At 40.5% G+C, this 15,767-nt stretch overlaps 1 protein-coding gene and 1 long non-coding RNA gene across 2 annotated transcripts in view; one reads left to right on the top strand and one right to left on the bottom strand.

The window, feature by feature from the left end:
- Window positions 1-2,769: 2,769 nt before the first annotated feature.
- Pou3f4 (POU class 3 homeobox 4) lies at window positions 2,770-5,847 on the bottom strand. Its single transcript, XM_052734797.1, has one exon. It carries the CDS (start codon window positions 5,329-5,331, stop codon window positions 4,246-4,248), a length of 1,086 nt encoding a protein of 361 aa, XP_052590757.1. The 5' UTR covers window positions 5,332-5,847; the 3' UTR covers window positions 2,770-4,245.
- Window positions 5,848-6,564: 717 nt separating this feature from the next.
- Window positions 6,565-15,767, top strand: part of LOC128108347 (uncharacterized) — a 112,794-nt gene continuing 103,591 nt past the window's right edge. Inside the window, exons 1-2 of the long non-coding RNA XR_008217442.1 lie at window positions 6,565-7,193; window positions 14,569-14,630. This is a non-coding gene — a long non-coding RNA (uncharacterized LOC128108347). The remainder of the gene's footprint in view (window positions 7,194-14,568; window positions 14,631-15,767) is intronic.

Genomic DNA, 15,767 nt, shown 5'->3' with positions numbered 1-15,767 from the left:
TAAGATGTTTAATAAGAAATAGGTGGTTTGTATGAAGCAAAATATAGGCTTATTAGTATAGGTTTTGTGCTTGTAGGCACAACTCTATAAAATCAATATTATGGGCTGGAGAGATGACTCAGTGTTTAAGAGAGCTTCCTCCTCTTCTAGAGAAGTCCAGGTTGGCTCCTTGAATCCATGTTGGGTGGCTCACAACTACCTTAAACTCCAGGGGATGGAACATCATCTTCTGATCTCTGTGAACACTCACACAAATGTAGCATACACACACACACACACACACACACACACACACACACACACATACACACACACAAAATACATAAAAATTTTTTTAAAAAACAATATTATGTGTAAAGGGGATATATCCAGATATATCCATGAATATACAAACAACATGTGTCATGTTTCATAGAAAACAGTCACATGTGTATGTTTTACTATACAGCTGTAAATAATCAGGCAATCTTTAAAAGCCAAGGCATCATTTGTGATAATCATTACCTATTAAAGTGATTAAATAATTATGATTTGTCTAAGAAAAATATCTCTATCAGAGTATAAGTAGAAGGGGTCTGTATTGCTGGAAATTTATATGTTGTTTATTTATTCAAATGCATCAACCAAAAAAAAGTTGGACAAAACATGCTTGTACATGCAAAACCTTAAAATAGAATTGTCTCATATTTGGCAAATTACTCATTAGCTACCACTACAGGTAGCAGTCCCTTATTTTATGGAAGGATTTATGAAATACATGTAAAATTATATGTGGGAATGGAAAGATGACTATAATAAATCAAAATTCTCCCCAATTGTCTCATACTCTTTCCTTTTCCCTCTTACAAGCCAGATAGATAGGGATGGAAACCAACAGTTTCCTTGAGGTTTCTGGGCCCAGGGAGCACCTTAAGAAAATCAATACGTGAAATCATATCCTGGTATCTTTCTAGAAGGGAACTGTCAGGAGTGTGGAGAAAAGAAGCATGAGAACATGAAAGGACCATAGAAGTCTCGGGAAGGTTTGGGTCTAATTTGGGGGGCTGCAGTGAGGTAGGGTGGGGTGAGGAGAAGCAGACTAGAAGACATTGGTTGACGGAGACATGTTCTGGGAGAACACTAATAAAATAGTCTTACCCACCTGGCTTTCCACCATTGAGGTGTGCATTTGATGTGAGCACATGGGTGTGGGTGAACAAACAGGTATTGTTTGTGAGAGTATATTTCTGAGCCTTAAGGGCAAAAGTCAGAGGAATAGAAACCGGAATCAAAATAAAAACTAATCATTTCTAACCCGAAGCAAAGCAAATGCCTTGCTCATCCAGGATGTACCTCTTTAAATGCTCCACCTCACACATAACACAATAAGGCCAGGAGAAGAAAACATATTTTTTTTTTTGGAAAAATGTTTTATTTAAACCTTTTAAATCTTTTACAACAATAAAATATTGCGTCAATATAAACCCCTTGACTGAAACTGTTCACATCAAACATTACAGCGAATTGTTTTCTTTTTGACACCCAACTCATCTTTGAAACAATTTCTATTTAAACACAATGCAGAATTTATTGAAAATAAATAATTGTTGGCAACTGCAATAGGCAATTTGAATAAAATAGTTGAAAAAGCAACTCTTAATGAAAATAGCGTTTATTATACATCAGTTACTAAATGAATAAACTAAATGATCTTTTTTTAAATTAATAACTTCAAAAACGTTTAATATACAAAACTGTACAGTTATAAAGTCGGCAGAAATATTTGGGTTAACTCAGGTTTGAACCATAGCGTTTAACTGCAAAGGAAAAAAAAATCAAACAACCCACCACCTTCAAACATTTGGGAAACATGAATTTAACTAGGAAAATAAAATCGCAGAACTAAAACCTAAATGTAAGAGAATTCAGAGGCTTGACAAAAGAAGGAGAAGGAGAAGGAGAAGAAGGAGAAGGAGGAGGAGGAGGAGGAGGAGGAGGAGGAGGAGGAGGAGGAGAAGAAGAAGAAGAAGAAGAAGAAGAAGAAGAAGAAGAAGAAGAAGAAGAAGAAGAAGGAAAGAAAAAGAAGAAAGAAAGAAAGAAAGAAAGAAAGAAAGAAAGGAAGGAAGGAAGGAAGGAAGGAAGGAAGGAAGGAAGGAAGGAAGGAAGGAAGAAAGAAAGAAAGAAAGAAAGAAAGAAAGAAAGAAAGAAAGAAAGAAAGAAAGAAAAGAAAGGGAGAGAAAAAGAAAGGGAAAGGAAAGGAAAAAAGAAAAAAAATAGCAAAAGGGTTCGGGATTTGAATTAATGTATGCTCTTCGACCTGCGGCTAGAGGAGACACAGTGTGGTCAACCAGAGGCCAGGCAGCCCATACTAGTGCTTCTTCTACAAGGGGAACAGGGTTTTCTGGTCCTTAGGTAGTTTGAAGCTTTGTCTACCACAGCTGCGCCTGCAGGCTGAATCCTGAGATCAGCCTGGCGTGCTGAGATCCCCTTCAGGTCAGGCCCGCCGTGGCTGGCTGGGCATGGGCGCTTCGCTGGGCCAGCACAGAGTGCTTGTTGGGGACAAGGTGCATCTGTGAACCTGTCCTGTGGACATGAGAGAAAGCTAGCCATAAAGCCACGGCAACCGCTTAATTTTGGGATCTCTACATAGCCTAGCGAGATTTTTTTTAAGTTTTTTTTTTGTATACAGTAATACGATACACACAGCTATCTACACACACACGTTTGCACGCACACGCACACACGCAAAGAAATACATACACACATATTTTTGATTTTTTTTTTTTAAAGAAAAAAGCATTAACTCAGTCGCCCAGGCGCTCCCTAGCTCGCTCAATCTTCGCCATGGGCTTCCACCAGCTGTGCTTGTCAAAGACGCTGAGATGGGCTCCCCAAGAGCTCACTCAGACCTTGGTATATACAAGAGGGAGGAGGTGGTACATGGCCGGACCAGAATCTCCATGACTTTTGCCAATCAGTTTATTGTCGCTCCGCACTAAGCAGAGGGTGCCTGTTAGCCCACCCCCTCACCACCCTACCGAGAGTGTGTTTCTCACCCTGAGAGCGAGCCGCGAACTGGGAGGCGCTGGCCCAATCTGTCGCCAGCGTCTTTGGGTCGTGGTCTCCGGAGAAAGCCACCGTTCGTGAAGGCAAAGTCTTTCATCTAGGAGAGTGTACCATGGTGTAGGGCAGGTTGTCAACCTGACTATGCTGGCAGCCTGTGGGAAACTTCAGGCACAGGCATTTACGATGGTGAATTCAGAATCCTTCTGGTCCCTCAAACCCCATTCTTCCCGCGCCACTGCTGAATCCTTCTGGGGCACCGGGGATTTAAGCTGTGGAAGCCTTCAGAGACTCCACAGTTGCGGGGGAAAAAGGGGGCAAAAAGCAGCGAAATAGCCTCTCTTCTTCAGGCTACTTTGCAAACCCGTTCAGTTTGCTTGTTCTGCCCATATAGGCACTCAGTCCCCGGGAAAAAAACAGAAACATCCACTTTCTCCATCTTATCCTCTCCTCTCCATGCAGATTCGAGAGTGTGGGAGTGCAAGAGGTGAGCATTTTTCTCTTTCCTCCTTCCAGCCTCCCCTCCCTTTTTAAGCAATTAAAAACCCATCAGCTCAATGAAGAAATAATAATAATAGCAATAATAATGTGGAGTGGTCGATTAGATACAAATTATCTCACAAATATTGTGTACAGCTTGTAGTAAAACACCGCAGACATTTAGAAACGCTATAGAAGTTTTAAAAAATGCAAAACTAGTCTATTGTAAAACAGATTTCACCTGAAATACAGCTGCTATAACCAAGGCGCTGAAAGGTTATTCATAGGCACACATCTGTCTTCCCACCCTCTCCCGCCCCCACCCCTGTTACCCAGCTCCTTGCCCTTCTTAGAGAGGAGCAACCAAACAAATCTTACTCAGAGTAAACAATATGTATTGATCAGCAGAAAAGGTTGGAGGGAAATTGCTCTGGCAGCAGGGACTATGAGGTCCCCGCCTGGACTGCTTAATATAATTGTGTTTCAGAGTTGAGAAGCCTGAATGTGTGTGTGTGTGTGTGTGTGTGTGTGTGTGTGTGTGTGTGTGTGTGTGTGTGTTTCCTTTCTTAACATAAGTTAGAAACCCCTGTGAAAGAAAGAAAGAAAGAGCTAGCAAGCTAGAGAGATAGCAATAATAAAGAATGTAGCGATGAAAGGAAGGAAGGGAGTGAGAATGATCCGCACTGTTCCCAGTGCTGCTGGCCACCTCCGGGCTTTCTCCAGTCAGAGATCGTGGCAGGACGCGTCTGTTTTCACTGTGTGCGAATAAACCTCGTGTGGCTGCTGATCCCCTGGCGGAGTCATTCTTTTTTCTTTTTGTCTTCTATTACAGAACCAGACACGCACCACTTCTTTCTCCAACTGGAGGCTGTCGGCCAGCGAGGAGATCTCCTGCGCTGCAGGCTTGGGACACTTGAGGAAATGCGTTTCCAGTACGCCCTTGACACTCACCTCGATGGAGGTTCGCTTCTTGCGCTTGCGGCCCTGAGCGGCGATCTTGTCAATGCTGGTAGGGCTTCCTGTGGATGAATCAGCCTCCTCCAGCCACTTATTTAGCAGGGGTTTCAGCTTGCACATATTCTTGAAGCTCAGTTGCAAGGCCTCGAACCTGCAGATGGTGGTCTGCGAGAACACGTTACCATACAGTGTGCCCAGTGCCAGCCCCACGTCGGCTTGCGTGAAACCCAACTTGATTCTTCTTTGTTTGAATTGTTTGGCGAACTGTTCCAACTCATCAGAGGTTGGAGTCTCCTCATCCGAGTGGTCCTGGCAGTGGTGTGAGCCCAGCTCACCGTGGTCTGGAGGCTCCCGGAGCACTGGATGCAGGCTCTGCGTGGAGGCAGCGGCTGGTGGTGGAGTGAGTCCCCCATGCTCCAGCATACCGCTCACCGTGAAGCCTGGCTGCGAATACACATTGAGAGGTTGGCCGGTAGACGTGATGGACGAGTTTGGAGCTGGACTTGCTCCCCAGGCATTCGGATGGTTAGTGTGGGGCGAGTGGTGGGCTACGTGTGGCGAGCGGTGATGGATGATTGCGCCCAATTGCAGATCTTCGCGTCCTGGCTTCACGTCCGGCTGGTCCAGGGGGCTGGTGGCCAATGTGGAGGACCATGGGCCCCCGTCGCTCAGACTGGTCACCCAGTGATGCCCGAGGGGATGCCCATTGCTAGGAACTCCCTGCAAGTAGTCACTTTGGAGAAGTTTCTGAGGATTGCGGAAAGGACTTCCCTGCTGCATTCCCGCAGAGTCCGCATGGACGAGGGAGCTGGAACTGAGAATGCTGTAGGGATTCGAGGCAGCTGTGGCCATGGTCGATGAAGATCCTCTACTAGTTATAATGTGGCAAAGGGAGCAGCTTCAGCCTTTGACATCTATGGTGAGGGGGAACCAAAGCCGCTAGCGCAGGTTACCGGCACCCGCCAAGGCCAATCGCAGTGCGACTTGGCCTGGCCAGGCATAAACTCAGCCAATGATGGTGCGGGAGGCCGAGCTCGCTTTCCAAATTAGGCTGGCGAAGCTCCGGAGTTTCAGTGAGACCCAAGCAGGAAGTGAATCAATCTTTAGGCTCCATTGGCTGCCTAGCTCAGAGTGGCAGCGGCTCTTTTAGTTAACCCTTTCCCCCCTCCTGGAGACTAAGTGGTTGCTTGTGATGGAGAAAGGATATATTTGTGTGGAGTGGAAGTGAGGAGGCTAACTTTGGTTTTCAGATCTCCCATTGACTTATTTAAATTAAAAGAAAGAGAGAAAGAAAGAAAGAAAATTAAAATGTCATTTTGATCTTAGTGCATAAAAATTTTTCAGGTTTAGTTAGCGCTTTGGGTTACTGTGTGGCGGGGACTGCAAAATAAAACGCATCTACAAACTTTGAACAAAGTAATGTCTTAGGTCAGAACCCAAAATAAAAAGTTCATGATCCAATAAAAAGCTATTCCAACTTATTTTGCTTATTTTATTTTTTTCGTTTATAAGAAACTAAAACGATCTAGGAAAAAGATTTCTATTTTTTTTCTTAAATTTTTGATTCAGGGCATGAAGAGTTGAGGGTTTGCAAATGTAAATCTTAAAGCGATCCATGGAAGACTCAAGTCAGTTTGAAGTTTGCTGGTTAATTGGAAACCTGGCTTTATCTTTGCTCCCCTGTCGGTTCCCATCTGAGGTCTCTCATTTTATGTAAGAGGCGCTGCTTGCTGAAGCCCGCAGTCATCTTTCACACTCAGCGTAGGCACACAGAAAACCCACTCCCCCACTCCCAACCAACCCGCAGACTGCAAAGTGTTCATAACACCATGCCCGCCCAGTGTTGTCCCCTTGAAACCTTTACATCCTGATTCCTTGGCAGTGAGAGGCAAATATTGAGAAATGTGCTTCCTTTACTGTTCTTTGAAAATTTAGAAAATCAGAGAGAGAGAGAGAGAGAGAGGAGAGAGAGAGAGAGAGAGAGAGAGAGAGAGAGAGAGGAGAGAGAGAGAGAGAGAGAGAGAGAGACCAGGAGAGAGAAGACTGGAGAGGGGAGAGGGAAGTGGGAAGAAGAATAGGGTAGTGGGGAAAAGAAACAGAAGAACAGAGAGAAACTGGGAGAAACCCGGAGAGAGACCTTGGTGGCTAAGCATCTTGCACAGCTTTCCCATTCCTTCACAGCTGCCTCAAAGCTTAAATCAGATTTCAGCCTGGGGGACCCGACTGTTTTCAAATTTTGGTTAGAGGAAAGGCATACCCTCCCAGGCTTTTCCGAGTTAGAGAAGAGCATGTCCACTCCACGTGCTCCACAGCCCCACGCAAAGGTGTTGTTTGGAATCAGAGTTGGGGAAATGCAAAGATTTTAGAATTACAGGAGCTGGGAAAAGACAGTAAATACAGGGTACCCCACACCAAATCAGAAGTTTAAAAAAAAAAAGACCTTTCGTTCGGTAATTTTGGAGGAAACCTGGCTGTGTAATTATATTTGCTCTTACAGAAGACGGCATCAGAGTTCCCTTATTGGTTTGAAATTCCATTAAATATATTGCAAGAGCTCCTAGGTTAAGCTTGATTTAAATTTGCATACATTTTCATATATTTAGCTGAAATAAAAGAAGGCTTGCAGCTACCAGAAAGTCATTAAGGCATTAGTTTCTCTAAGAAGACAGATCTGAAGAAAATGCAAGCAAATGAGAAAAAATTTTAAAAGCAAGGTGAGCTTATTCTGCCATTCCTTTATATAGCTAAGGAGCATCTATTTCCTGTGAAATTGGTGATTATTTTTATGACAGCACAAAGTAATAGGAGCAGAGATTGGTAAATGTAAACGTGCGTTTGTTAGGTGAGAAAACCTGGCATCTGTTTGAAATCTTTCTTTTGCTCTTAAAGATAAACACTTAGTAATTATTGGTAGAGAGGATCTTTCGCCATCCCTGCTTCACCCTGCTCCCTCATTGAAATTGTAGGTTCATTTGCTGATGCCCTATTGTAAGGACTTATCTGCTTTTAACCTAGGAATCGATTCAGTCCCTCTGCCTCTCTCTCTCTCTCTCTCTCTCTCTCTCTCTCTCTCTCTCTCTCTCTCTCTCTCTCTGTCTCTCCCTCCCTCCCTCCCTCCCACCCTCTGTCCTTCCCTCCCTCCCTCTTATACTCTTGTGCGCAGGCACTCTCTTTTTCTCCATCTCTGTGTGTCTGTTTCTATATCTCTTCTCTTTTCTGTGAAGGAATGAGGTAGGCTGTTTCTTACTGCTGAATGTATGCATTACCTTTTTACAAGAATGCAATCCAATTTGTGCCTGAACTTATGCGTCTGAAGAAATAAGAACTCATTAAAAATCAAACAAAAAGAAGTTTTCGGTGCTCGATTAGACTGCCTGTTTGGTGATCATTTGCTAATATTTATTGGGTCAGCTGAAAGGTCAGAGGAAATGTGTTGAAGAAACTGTGTGTGCAAAACTCCGATCATGATTATTGCCATGTTGTTGGTATGTTCCCCACCCCCACCTAGCAGCTGGGTGAAAGAATTGCTTATCTCAGTCTGGCTGTTAAGGAGGTGAAGATAATTATCTGATAAAGCTTTTTGGTGAAAGGGGGTCCTTTTCTAGCTCTGACTTGCAGGGGTGTTTGGAGTACACATTACTCTTAGTAATGGCCTTGCTTTGCTTTGGTAACCCGGTTTTGCTAGTAAAGCAAAAGTAGCTCAGACCATTAGTCCCAAGTCTGGAGGTAGGGGGAGGGTAGCAAAGAAGATACATCTACACCCAGGAACAGATTTTTCATAGCCCTATTTTCTAGCTTTTAATTTCAAAATAGATGCATATTAGGAGCAGAAATTCTTAGCATTCTCTTTCCTTCCTTTCCCTCCCTTCTTCTCTTGCATCGTCTATCCTCTCCCTTCTTCCTCCTTCTCTCATTTAAAAATTGTTGTTATGAATATGGATAATGCCTATCTCATTAGGTGCAATCACTCCCTACGGCAGTTGTAAAAAAAAAAAAAAACAACAACAACTTCCCTTGAATACGACATATTTTGCTTTCTGAAGAAAATATCTACATGTAGTCAAATCTTCTTGCTGTTCTAACTAATCTACTAGAGAGGTTTCCTTCGCCCTCTCCTGTCAGTCTAACTTCCCAAGTGTAACAGATGCCGCTCTCAAGCGCTCCTTTCTGTGGCTTCTCTTTATTCAGCCTTGCATATTTCTCCCCATGATTTGGGTTTCCATAGAGAGAGGAATAAAAGGGGGGACCATGGTCACAAATCCCCTGCCCCATGCAAAATAAAAGAGCCTCATTCAATAGTCGACCCTGTCTGGACATGGGAGAAAAATAAGTCCAAGCGAAGCTACTGTTGCAAAGAGCTGGTAACTTATTTTTCATAGACTGTAATTTGCCTTAAACTCCAAGTCACTCCTACCAAGCTTGATCTCTCTGGCATCTAGGCTAAAGACATATCTTGGTGTGCTCCTCATCCAGATCTTGAAGTTCACTCCAGGTCCTCAGTCTGATTCCCCTATCCCCTCTAGAGCTAATGGTTTGAATTATATGACAATAGCCATCGAACCTACTGGGCTGGGGCAGCTAAAAGTCGTCCTAGATAGGAACTGGGCTTTGAAGTGGAGGAATTGTAATTGTAGCAAATCCACTACCTTTCTCCAGCGAGACTGCAGAAGTTTCAATTCCTGGGTCATGAAAGCATTGGCAACATCTTCATTCCCTGTTGAGTTGTTTCACACTCCAGTTTCCCACCCCACATTTTCCATACTCCTTCTTTCCTTTCAATGAGGGCAATACAATTCATTTGGAAAAGAAAGTCAGATTGGCTTGATTTACTTATACTTTTGTTTATCTAATGGTTGAGGGTTTCAGATGGCTTTCCTTCCTAACAGAATTAAAGGACGCAAGTTTCTGAGTGCCTTTGCGGAGGCTCAAGCCTTCTTGTTTCCAAGCAAGGAAGGATTCACAAAAGAAATTAAGCAGATTAATGTGGTTCAGGTCTCGCTCCTGTAGAAGCATGCTAGCATGGCTCCAGCTGGGCAGCCTGCATCCAGACTGATTCTGAAAGCGCCTCAGCCATGGTGATCATGACTCTTGCAGATTTAATATTTGAGTGTAGATTATGAAGCATTCTCATTATGTGTACAAATTGGGGAATGGAGGAGAAAGGCTGTCAGGAGCTGAAGCTGGCAGAGGCTGGGGGTGGGGGTCGGGAAAGGAGTATAAAAGGCCAGATTTCATTGTGTGTAATATAGCATGAAGCTGCAGACAGTAGGATGTGGCACACGGGCATGACCTCTAGACTGAAAACTTCACCTTCAACACAAGTTCACTTTGGAAACAGGACAAGTTAGATTGGGTTTGCTAGGGACAAGTGCACATTTTCTTTTTGAAAGCCAGGAGCTCATAAAGAAGTGGAAACAATTGAACAGCTTCTGAAAGCAGCAGAGAAAGAAGTGTTTTCCCCCAGTATCTGTACATTGTGCTCATAAGACATTTGGGATGGGAGGCACAGCTACTCTTCAGAACAGCGTGCTGTTCACTGTAGCTCCTCTTATATATCCCACTCCTTTCTTTCTTTCCTTTTACATGTCTTTTTCTCCTCCTTTCTTCCTTTCCCATATTTCTTTCTGTCTTTATATTCTTTCTTTTTAGACAACTATAGCAAGGTAAGGTAAGGAGCTCACCATATTCTGAGGGATAATTTAAAATATAATAATTTAGACAGCATTGGTAAGTACCAAGGTCTCAAATGCAATGAAGTTCATTTTAAGGGTCGCTTGTCTTTTGTTGAATGTAAAGAATCAGTAGCATATAGTAGAAGCTGCAACAGAAACATGGTAATGTACAAAACTACAATATTATTTATGGCAATTTTAGTATGAATACCATAATCTGTGAGAACTAGACATTTGGTAGCTAAATTTAATGTTGATGGGGGAAATGCTGTGGCATTGTGTGGCTGAGGCACAGACAGGATGGTTAGAATATAAGAAGAGACAATAGAGCCCCTGGCTGCTTAGGGAAAGGATGCTTGTTTCCACAGCTACATTCCTAGATCTCCTTGACCCAGTCTCAGTTTCTCCCCTGGGGTCACCTCTTCCCTTGCTCATGCTATTGTCAATACATGAACCCTGATCTTATGGGGTCCCGGGGAATGAACTCTAAGGAGACAAGACTGTGTAGTACTCAGCATGGCTATCACCCTCCCATCAGGAATTGAGGTGTCTAAGAATAATTGTGAGGGGGTTGCTTGGCAGTCACTTGTTTTGCACTGCTGACTGAGTCTAGCTTTGTGAGACCCAGTTGAGAGTTTTACAAAATACAGATCTCAAACAGAATCACTGTTCTATTTTTGTTTTATATGGAGTCACAGAATGATTTTATACATAAATGGCAGCAATAGTTTTTTTCCAATTTAAATTATTCTCTAAAGTCAGAAATGGTGGATGTATTTAAAGATGAGAAAATAGTTCTATCTGTACAATCAATCAGAGGGCATGTAAAGGAACTCTATGGACTGATATTGGAAGCATCTATACAACTCAGCTAATTGAACAGTATTACTTTTCAAATAAGTAACTTTAGTGGTTACTGCAGCTTCTCCAATTGAAATTCATTTTTTTTCTTCATAGACTGTGTAAGGTTTTAACATGCATAGTTGTGAAAATGCTATGAATTCACTCAGAGATCCCATCTTCTCTGCCCTTATACTCCATGCTTAGTGAATACTATTTATCTGAAATGGCTAGCATCCTTACACCTGAGCATGTATAGGAATATAAGAAGATTTGGTTATACAGAGAAACAATGACTCTTTATGAGAGGATATTTAGTAAATAATTTGATTAATATTCAGGGTTAATCTTACCATTTTTGGAGTCACATAGTAGGGAAAACCAAAGAATCAAATGTAGCCAGATGTTTTGACTTAGACATTTTTAAATTATTGTCATAGAAAGTGTAGAAACAGAACACTGTTAAGAGCTATGAGACAAACATATACATCTCTCACACAGAAGCATTGTTTGGAGGAAAAATTTTCACTTTGTAAAGACATCTTGGGAACTTGTTTAAAACAAGAATATCAGTGCTCCCACTTCTGTGAATATTGTGTTAGTTCTTAGAGAAGGGATGCTGTCTTCCTGGGTGTTCTTAAAAGCACCATCTTCTGTAATGTTTCTTCGCACTGACAGCACTTTCCTCTGGGTCTGGATTTGTGGAATCCTTTTGGCTCCTTTACTTCAGAAGAGGTTTATCTAATCTGACACTTGATTTCCAGTTCTTCTGGTTACATAAATTGGCCCATATTATGCATTTGCACATGCACATATGTGAGCACATGTCAGCCTGTGCATTTTATATTTAAGAACTTTTAAGAGCCTCTTTTCAAGATATAAGAGCTCAATTGGCTAGTAGAAGAACATAGCTCCTGACTAGGTTTTCTTACTTGGTGAATTACTTTGAGGCTAGTGTGCTGTATATTCTGGTGTTCTGGCAATTTCAAGTCTACTTACACCAACATAAGGAGGGTTACAGGTAACAATAATTATAGAACTGACCCAAAGTAAGGGGAACGATTTGGGAAGTAACAGGACCCATTACTTCCTGGGGATCTTTGCTGTTACCCCGATGAAGTAAAGTGACTTGGGCTGACCTTAACTCCTGAACATATACAAACAGAGGTGGTTCAATCTGATGCTTGAGTTAGCAGTGAGAAAGGATTATGGTGATTGTGAACATTCAACTGAGAAATCTTGTCTTAATTCTGCAGATGGTAATTCTGAGTCAAATGAGTTCTATTGCAAAAATAAGACAACTATAAGAAAGGATTTATTTTGGTAGTCCCTAGCCACCATGACCACCGAACTTCTGTGTCTCTAGTCTTCTGTTTGGAGCAGAATCTATAATATAGAGGCTAGGCTGATTTCTTCTTCCTTATGATGGAAAAATGAGTTAGGAACCTAGTGTAACATCAAAGCTACTGTGATGTTCCAGGGCCTTTTGAACAGCCTTGTGCCTTAGATTAGTCTTGCTGAGAATCTTTGTCCCTGGGCAGCACTGGCATCTTGCAGTACAAACTGATCCCAGGCCTAAGTACACTTAAACTCAGCGTATTCCTCTTTAGTCCTATGTTAAGGTAAAGCATCTAAAGTATTGCCTTTCCCCCAAGGAATGCCCAGACTTGCCACAGAAAGATGCTTTTTCCAGCTCTGCTTTTTCATTCTTCCCTCCTCCTGCCAATGGGGATTGTCTCAGGAGAACAATACTCCTATAAGTGTGCATTGTGGTGATATCTATACTAAAATTTTTTGTTTAGTCACTATAAAGTTAATTTTCTCACATTGAAGAGAGCAGGATTTAAACCTCATATCTTTCTCTAAAAGATAAATTTCTGGTGTTTAATTAAGTCTGGTGGGTGGGGATCCTTAGATGATTAAGGAAAGTGTTCAGGATAATGTAAATATCAAAGGTCAAATTTTAATGCACTCAAATGATAGTGAGAATGAACGTTTTTCTTTTCCCCATCTATACTTAGTACTTCTAGTTAAAGAGAACAATTGGAAATCCTATTTGAAGTAAAGCTATAGTTGAATCACATCTGTTTTCATCATTACCTTTAATGTAATCTTTCCCCAGGTGTTAAATGTAAATATTAGTTATGCCCCCCACAAATAAATGGATTCCAAACATCTGTGTGTTTGTGTGTGTGTGTGTGTGTGTGAGAGAGAGAGAGAGAGAGAGAGAGAGAGAGAGAGAGAGACAGACAGACAGACAGACAGACAGACAGAAACAGAGAGACAGAGAAACACAGAGACAGAGAGACACACAGAGAGATTAGAGTTGAATCATTTCACACTGAAGAACAAGCCTATTTGTAAATTTCCCTGAGTAATGAACTCAACTCTGACTGTGGATTTTTGATTACAAGAACTGAGTCTTACAAATGGAGGGGATTGGTTTTCTTTTAGCTTCTAGTGTATCCTGTGCTAACACATTCATAATGAATAGCAATACTGGAGCCTCCACCTTTTATATGCACTCTCTCAGAATAGAAGAATTGCATTCTCAAACATACTTTTGTGCTTTCAGTATTATTAAGGAGTATGCTAAAATTTCTCAATAGGATGAAAATGAATTAAAAGAAACAAATAAAAACACTATGGAAAAGAGAAGTTTTCCCTGAAATCTTACTACTACAAGTGGAAAGAAAGCAAGCTTTTGTAAAACACATTTAGTGAAATGCTAACTTGCACTACAGATATGCTTTCTGCTTTCATGTCTTTAAAGCAAATCTTATAACAGTTGTATATAAAACTGTAACTCATCCTACTGTATTTAAAATTAAGTTCATTTATATATTTCATGAAATAAAACAAGTATGACGTTATTAGAAAGTGTGAAAAATGGTGGGGAATAATATGATGACATTTGGTGTAAAAAGAAGTTCTGTTAAATTTTATCAGCTTTTAAATATTCATTACAAACTCTTCTGAATGTTCGCCTGGACATGAAAATGAACTCTGTCTTGTCTACAGCATAGCAATGATCATTATGTCTTTATGGGTGATGCTTGTTTTTGGAGGTGATTGTTGAAAGTAAATAATGTTCATTAAGTAAGAGCACTCTGAGTGATGATGAAAGTTTCTTGAGAAATGTACATTGAAGTGTTTCTAGTTTTCATTCTCACAGTTGGACACTGTTTTCAGATATGTTAGATTATTTCTCATTTGGCAGATCTGCAAACTGCTTTGAAATGAGTAGTATTATATAAGTACATTGCAAGTAAACCTAGTGAATTAAGATGATTCTGTATCAGTTTAATTTATGTTTTATAGTTAGTTTAGCATTCTGATTGGATTGCCTTGGTAATGTGAATTGCCTCCAGCTGCTGATGATACGGCTTTAATTCTGTTTTAAAGGTCATGTAAACATGTGCCTGTAGCATAAGGAATGCAAATTCAATTCCTTTTTAATGTTTCCTCACATTCACTTCAGAACCTTCACCTAGAAAATTAGTGGGACTTAACAAACTATTTTAATGTTATGATTTCATTAAAATCCTCTTTCAATGTTTTACTTTTCCTTTTGCAGGGTAAAGAAATCTTCTGCTTTGCAGTACATAGTTCTTGCAACATCCATCACTCATACTGGAGGTAGAAATAATATTTTTGCTAAGATCTATTTACTTTTCTAGCAGTTTTACTAAGAAGGAGCTGAGAACTTCATTTCAGGCTCCTTTTAGCTGGAGGTAAAAAAGACCCAAAACAGACTAGATAATCTACCTACATTTTAGAATGCCATAAAAGCTGGCTATTATTTAGGAATGTAGGAATTGCTACTCAAAAATATTTTTACATTATGTGCACAACTGAAAATAAACTGTGGAAAACATACATTGCTAAAAATATAATTCACATAGAGTTGCCTGAGTATAAAGCTTTAGTTTTTCCAAACAGATGTTAAAACACATAAATTATGACCTTCAGGTTCTGTGGTTTAAATACAGGTTGCTATGTGGAGAGTTTGTTTCTTTTCCATCAATTTAAAAATATTTTAATGTCATGATTGTATCACCACATCACATTAATACTTTAAGAAATATACCATAAAAATGAAATGTTTTTTTTACAAGATATCTAATTTTTAGCAGAAGCCGCAGTTATGAGAGAATGAGAGTAGTGGGGTATAAAAGAGAAATGCTCAAATAAAGTAGAAAGTTTAATCAAATTCTTAAGGTAGCATCATTGTAGTTTTCTATTTATAACTCTATTCTCACATTTCATTAAACTGAAACTTTTTATGCCTAGACATTCATCAGAAGATTGTTTTCACATACCATTCTTCTTAACTCAGATTGGCCAAGTGATGAGGTGCTTTAAAATTAAATATATATGCAAATATATTTGTTAGCATCATAAAAACAAAACTAATATGATCACTGTAAAATGTACTTTTATTTGATTTGGGCAACAGTAACTCAAAAATGTGAACCTCAACTTTGAACAGTATTATTCTATTTTTGAAAATATGTTATGTTCTGTGTCTGTGTTTTAAAATTGAATACTATCCACAAATATGAAAGACTGTGATTACCCACAAAGGAAAGAGCTGTAGCCATGAACATCTTACGGGCTTATCCAAGTGGTTGATTTTTCAAATAGTGCTTCTGGCTTGCTGCACATAGTCTTGAAACACTTTGTTTTTCCACTCCCTTTCTTAATAACAGAACTAAACACCCAGACTTTACATGTGAAGCCTGGAGAAAATGTTACTTTCTCACTAGTACCCGG

This window comes from Peromyscus californicus, unplaced genomic scaffold, assembly GCF_007827085.1.
Source record: "Peromyscus californicus insignis strain IS unplaced genomic scaffold, ASM782708v3 Scaffold_10__1_contigs__length_136768540, whole genome shotgun sequence".
NCBI lineage: Eukaryota > Metazoa > Chordata > Mammalia > Rodentia > Cricetidae > Peromyscus > Peromyscus californicus.
The sequence above is the reverse complement of the archived record's forward strand: the minus strand, read 5'-3'. Positions and strand labels throughout refer to the sequence as shown.